The 6,925-nt window shown below is 44.6% G+C and overlaps 1 protein-coding gene across 2 annotated transcripts in view; it reads right to left on the bottom strand.

Moving 5' to 3' along the window:
• Positions 1-2,520: 2,520 nt before the first annotated feature.
• The window catches only part of SFT2D1 (SFT2 domain containing 1), a 41,338-nt gene continuing 36,933 nt past the window's right edge, over positions 2,521-6,925 (bottom strand). For both annotated transcript variants that reach the window (XM_053461334.1, XM_053461335.1), the window contains 2 exons: positions 3,342-3,371; positions 2,521-2,938 (listed from right to left, as the gene is read on the bottom strand). In XM_053461334.1, the coding sequence (XP_053317309.1) occupies positions 2,899-2,938; positions 3,342-3,371 (70 nt within the window). In that variant the 3' untranslated portion in view covers positions 2,521-2,898. The remainder of the gene's footprint in view (positions 2,939-3,341; positions 3,372-6,925) is intronic.

Below are 6,925 nucleotides of genomic sequence, written 5' to 3'. Positions count from 1 at the left end.
TATATCTCCCCTGCACAATCCGAGGACCTAGAAAGACAGATCACAGTAGAGGAGTTCTGGGTGGCGATGAAGTCCATGGCGGCCGGGAAGGCCCCAGGGCCTGATGGTTTTCCACTGAGGTACTATCGAGTATTTTGGCGCCATTTGCAAATGCCCTTTACATCTATGCTAAATGCCATTAGGGAGAGGGAGCGACTTTACCCACAATCTCTTTGTTGCCTAAAGAGGGCAAGTCCCCTTGCTGTGCCCGAACTACAGGTCCATATCTCTACTAAATACTAACTTAAAAATATTTGCTAAGGTCCTTGCTACCAGACTCCAACATTGCTAGGCCAGCTGGTACACCAAGACCAGACAGGGTTTATCCCAGGCTGGGTGGGGCGGTACATACAGGGCCTTAAACACTATCTCTACACTGCCCAGACATTTGGCCAGAAGATCCTTTTCTTGTCCACAGACGCTGAGAAAGCGTACGACAGGGTAGCCTGGGACTTTGCTCCAGACTCTTTGCTCCATGGGTTTTGGACCGCTGTGGCTCAACTGGATCACCTCCCTGTTCTCCTCCCCTTGGTGCACATTCCACTAAATGAGGCTTTTGCAATGGGACGCAACAGGACAGTCCCCTCTATGCTTCTGTTTGCCCTCTTTCTTGAACCATTGCTGCAGGCCATTAGGGACAATCCGGATGTGTATGTTCTGGATTGTCGGGTCAACAGTTCAATGTGTCTGCATATGCTGATGACCTGCTTTTCCGCGGTATCCCAACCCACTATATCTCTCCCTAATATACAAAAGGAATTGCAGATTTATGGGTCTTTGTCTAACTTTAAAATTAGTGCTAAAAAAACAGAGGCCCTGTACGTGACCTTGCCACCAGGTGAAGTGGCAGTCGCGTGGGGCTCGTTCCCATATAGGTGGTTTCTTTGCAGAATCAATTGCGAGACGATCTCATATCTCTTGGCATGGACGGGTAATCGTAATTAAGATGAATATCCTTCCACTTGAATACGAGCATGTGGCTCTGCCCAGGGGCCTTCCAGACTTTGTCCTGTCCCAACCCTTTTGTACGAGCCTTATTGGGGGTGTGGCGCAGCAGAAGGGTGGGGAGGACTCTCTCGTCCTCCCCCTCTCTTTTGATGGCTATAGACGGTAATTTGGATTTCTTTCCAGGGATGGAAGGTGGGTTCCTGAGATCATTAAGCCTTTCATCTGATGCCTTATTGTCAGAGGAGTGGGGGCCGCTCCCCTTTGAACATGCATACTACCCTTCGACGCTATAACTTTAATCAACTAGTATGTTACTTATCAGGTCTTCCAGGTAAACACAACCTGAGGAAAGATATGAATGAGTTTGAACAGCTCATGCGGATGGAGGGGATGTCACGGAGAGGAATCTCGAGGACATACCATTTACTATTGGTAGAAAGACCTTCCACACCTCCGCCCTTCATGGGGAAGTGGGACGAAGCCTTGGGGGAATCTCTTTCTGACCAACAATGGGAAAAAATTGCATTATGGCACACAAGTGCTCAATTGCATCTAAGATTCACGAGAACACCGACAAAGTGCTAACTATGTGGTACAGAACTCCTGAGTACATCTGTAGGATTTTCCCGGGGAGTGATCCGACTTGTTAGAGGTGCGAGGTTTGTTCCTACACATATGGTGGAGTTGCCATAAATTTACGCCATTTTGGGTAGGGGTTTTCCGATGCGTGGAGGGAGCGACGGGCTGTGGCTCTCTCAGAGTGTTGGGCTCCTGCTTAATTTGAATGGATCGTTGGTGTCCATGAAATCCTCTTTAATGCTGCCCGTTGTCTGATCCCCATATTTAAAAATGCAAAGAGGTTCCAAAGTGGAGGAAATTAGAACTATGGAAGAACTGGTTTATCTGACCTCTGACAGGATGAAAGCTTTCACTGGTGTGTGGGCATGTTGGCTAGCCTTCGTGTCCTCTGAGGAAGCAGAGGAGATTCTTAAATAAGGGCGTACATACATTTCCCTTTTGTTATCCTCTACGGTCCCACCCTCTACCCCCCCCTTCTCCCCCTCTCTCTCAGTTTTTGGTACTTTCACACTTGGGGGGCAGCACACACAGGCCGCCTGGCCCTACGGAGCTACAGGTTTGTGCAGGTTACTGCCAGGTACTCTGTTAAACTTGGTTACGTACCTTATCCTTGTTATGTTGTATCTGATGTATGATATAATTATCTAATAAAAAAAAATGTTTTTATTTCATTTTATTTGCCACTCTGCCCCCAATTATGCACATATATCCCCTAGATATACCTTATAACCCCTCTGCCTCCTAGATATGCCTTTTAACCCGTTAGCCACTCTGCCCCAGATATGCCTTATACACCCCTATATGGCACTCTGCCTCCCTGACATGCCGTTTAACACCCTATTTGCCACAAATTTACAATATTCCAATATCACAGCTTTCAATACACCAACTGCAAATAACCAACCAAATATATTTAACTATCTTAGGACTTAAAGACATTCAAACAAAAAAAGATATTTCTTAGTTCTTTAATAGATAGAGTGACATTCACATTAACAATTTATTAGACTGAAGGCGGATTTATATCCTCAATCTACAATGCTCAAAAACTTTAAAAATTATTAATGAATAAGGCACCAGAAATGTACTGAAATTCAATCATTAGCTTTCTAAATGGTCAGCAAGCAGAAATATTCTACTGCAGTGGAATGTGCCATTTTCTTATATTTGTATTTATATGGTAGTATTTAAATATAAGGGATACTTTAAAAAACATATACAAACAATATTTTAAATTTTGAATGAAGTGGAATACAGCATGTAAATCCTGCAGAATTCTCCTGAGCAAGCATTATTCTTCACTTCACGTAGAAGATGCCTTGGTCATGAAACTTAACTGAAGCAGCTTGTGAAGCATTTTAAAATGGCATCCCTTTTGGAAACAAAAAAGAAAGCATTAAACATAGTTAGACATATTTCAAATGGACACATACACAACTGATAAGTTGGTGGATAAGTGTTGGTGGATAAGTGTAACGGCCTCCCATCAGAAGTTGTAGAGGCTAACACAGTATGGGGAGTCTAAACACACATGGGGTAGTGATAAAGTTATCCTGATCAAGCTAATTATGGTCTTTACACTGCTTGTTTACTTCCCTCCTTGGCACCCCCTGACTTTGGACACACATGGTTTTGCTTGTGTGCTCAGGTACTGCAATTTTCCAACATGTACAATGTATAATCAAATAGGTTTCAAAACTTTCATTTTTTAATTTTAGACATTGCTGTAATACGTTTTGTAATAAATATACAAAATTTTGTGTTCCACAACATACCTTGCAAAGGGAATATATGAGAGGCTATACCTGAAAAAATAAAGATCAGAGATTAAATTTACCAATTTAGCATTCAGTATCCAGTCTAAATCAAAATTTCTATTGAGCAAAAATAGGCTTAATATTACTATTTTACTGATATTAGTAATATAATATAAAACAGAGTTTCAAGCTTTAGTTTTGCCGGTAGAACACTGGCAAAACCAAACATTAGGGACATGAGCCGATATGGGTTGGGCGGAGTCAGGGGAAATTGTCCCCACCGAGAATTCTCCTAATTCCAAGGAGGGGCGGGGTTGAACTGGGTTATGCTGCGTGACCCTGCAGTACTAGCGCAGCAGCTTACACTGTGTGGTGATTGTGTGTGTCCTGGTATGTTAGTTTGTGTGTTAGTGTACATGTCTGTCTGGGTAAGTTAGTGTGTGTCTGCATATGTGTGAGTGCTTGAGTATACTGGTGTGTGTGCTCCTGGATATGTTAGTTAAGGTGTCAGTATGTGTAAGTTACGTTGTGTGTTTCTTCTTGCTTTAAAAAGTTTTGGTGTTGCTCCTTCCTTTAATTCCAAGGAAACGTGTTGTCCCTTTACAGTCCCCAACTGGCCATCAAACACTGGTACATACTTCTCTTGCAACTCCTCAATCCGGTTTAGTCTGGTCTGCTTTTGATTCAACACATGACATGAATACTTCTGGCATCCCAAGCGCTTTTATCCACTCCCTACCAAAAAGTGGAGGCCCTCCATTCTTTAAGATATACACTCACTGGTCACTTTATTAAGTACACTTGTTCAATTGCTTGTTAACACAAATAGCTAATCAGTCGATCACATGGCAGCAATGCATTCAGGCATGTGGACGTGGTCAAGAGAACTTGCTGAAGTTCAAACCAAGCACCAGACAGGGGAAGAATGGGGATTGAAGTGACTTTGAACATGGCATGGTTCTTGGTGCCAGACGGGCTGGTGTGAGTATTTCATAAACTGCTGATCTACTGGGATGTCTGAAGGCAAAAAGGGGTAGGGCTGAAACAACTAATCGATAAAATCGATAATAATCGATAATGAAAATCGTTGTCAACGATTTTAATTATCGATTCGTTGAATCGATTTTTATCGATTATAAAAAGAGGTTTTTTCAGAGCAAATGCTCTGGAAAAACTCCTCTCTTTATATAATCCGACCTCAAACAGAGATCGGATTATAATACTATAATCCAGATCCCCCGCAACGCTGCAGGAGACCGGGATTCCCCTCACTGTCGGCCGGTCTCTCACTTCCGTCCCCCCCCATACACCTCTCTGACTCCTCCCCCTCCCATACATCACTCTGCCTCTCTCCCGACTCCATTACTGACAGGCACTTTCACTGCAGCTTCATAGAAGACTCAGCATAAGTGAAGGGCAGTAACGGAGGCTGTCTGTGCCTCTCTGTCAGCCGGTGAGGGTCTGCATCGCACAGACAGCCTCCGTTACTGCCCTTCACTTACGCTGAGGCTTCTAAGAAGCTGCAGTGAAAGTGCCTGTCAGTAACGGAGCCGGGTAGAGAGGCAGAGAGGTGTATGGGAGGGGGGAGGAGTCAGAGGGGTGTATGGGAGCCACCCTCCCATACACCACTCTGGCTCCTCCCCCTCCCATACGCCACTCTGCCTCTCTACCCGGCTCCCTTGTGTCGACAGGAGGCAGAGTGGAGTATGGGAGGGGGGAGGAGGCAGAGTGGAGTATGGGAGGGGGGAGGAGGCAAAGTGATGTATGGGAGGGGGAGGAGGCAGAGTGGAGTATGGGAGGGGGAGGAGGCAGAGTGATGTATGGGAGGGGGAGGAGCCAAAGTGATGTATGGGAGGGGGAGGAGGCAGAGTGGAGTATGGGAGGGGGAGGAGGCAGAGTGGAGTATGGGAGGGGGGAGGAGGCAGAGTGGAGTATGGGAGGGGGGAGGAGGCAGAGTGGAGTATGGGAGGGGGAGGAGGCAGAGTGGAGTATGGGAGGGGGGAGGAGTCAAAGTGATGTATGGGAGGGGGAGGAGGCAGAGTGGAGTATGGGAGGGGGGAGGAGGCAAAGTGATGTATGGGAGGGGGAGGAGGCAAAGTGATGTATGGGAGGGGGAGGAGCCAAAGTGATGTAAGGGAGGGGGAGGAGGCAGAGTGGAGTATGGGGGGGAGGAGGCAGAGTGGAGTATGGGAGGGGGAGGAGCCAGAGTGGAGTATGGGAGGGGGAGGAGCCAGAGTGGTGTATGGGTGAGTTATAGTGGTGTATGGGGGGTATTATGAATTTCAGGGTATATAGGGGGTATAAGGCATATCGATATTAGGCATATCAGGGGGGCATAAAACATATCTGGGGTAAAAGGTATATCAGGGGGCTCAGTGGCATATAGGGGGTTTAAGGCATATCGATATTAGGCATATCAGGGGGGCATAAAACATATCTGGGGGTAAAAGGTATTTCAGGGGGCTCAGTTGCATATCACTGGCATATAAGGAGTACAAGGCATATCAGTGGCACAGTGGCATATCAGGGGGCACAGTGGAATCTGGCATATGAGGTATAAGGCATATATGGGGGCGGAGTGGCAAGCTGGGGGTCAGATGCGCATAACCGGGGGCAGTTTGGTAAATAAAAAAAATTTAAACAAGGCTTTTTTTCTCATAGTTTTTATTAAATATGAAAAATAGTTAACATATGAATTAATATTTACTAATAACTTTGTATTAAAACCTAGTTTGAGAAACACTGTGTTTGGGTTCTTGTAGCTTTTATTATTATGTCAGTAAAATAAGAATGTGAATAGAGAGAGAGAGAGGCCATTGCAATAAAGAGATGAAAGTGTAAATTGTAAGTTTTTTATTACATTATTTTAAATTGAAGAAAAATTGCATTTTTTTATCCGATTAATCGAAAAAATAATCGGCCAAGTAATCGATTTTTGCAGCCCTAAAAAGGGGTCCAACCCGGTACTAGCAAGGTGTACCTAATAAAGTGGTCAGTGAGTGTATATAGAGGTAGTTCCTTCTTACAATTTAATTTTACACTCTATTATAGGCCGCACCCGATTATAGACCGCACCCTAAAAGTTTGGTGCTATTTTAACCCCTTGACTGCTAACGACGGCATGGTGCCGTCACTAGTACTACCCTACGTTGATGGAGGTCTGTGGACCTCCATCACCACCTACCCCGGCGATCTGCCCCTCACATTGAAGGGCATCACCGGGGCCACCCGATCCGGCCGGTGACGTCGCGTGTAATGACGCGATGACGTCACCGCGCAACTTTATTGAAAGCTGACAATTGTCATTTAAAGAGGTATGGGGGCATGCTGCTTAGATGCCTGTATCTCAGCAGCTACAGACCCCCAACATATACCGTTGGAAAGGTAATCGCCTCACCTTTCCAACGGTATAAGGCTTGTAAAAGAAAGAATAAAAAATATTAAGTTAAAAAATAAAAATGTAAAAAAAAGTAAAAAAATTATTTGGGGGTCTCAGATAAATAAAGATCAAAATTAAATTATCTAAACATAAACTAGTTTAACTTTTTTTAAAAAAAAAAAAATGTAAGTATTCTAGCTAAATGATCACTGTGGTAGCCAGT

Source organism: Spea bombifrons, chromosome 3, assembly GCF_027358695.1.
Source record: "Spea bombifrons isolate aSpeBom1 chromosome 3, aSpeBom1.2.pri, whole genome shotgun sequence".
Classification (NCBI taxonomy): Eukaryota; Metazoa; Chordata; class Amphibia; order Anura; family Pelobatidae; genus Spea; species Spea bombifrons.
This window is presented reverse-complemented; position numbering and strand designations above follow the sequence as displayed.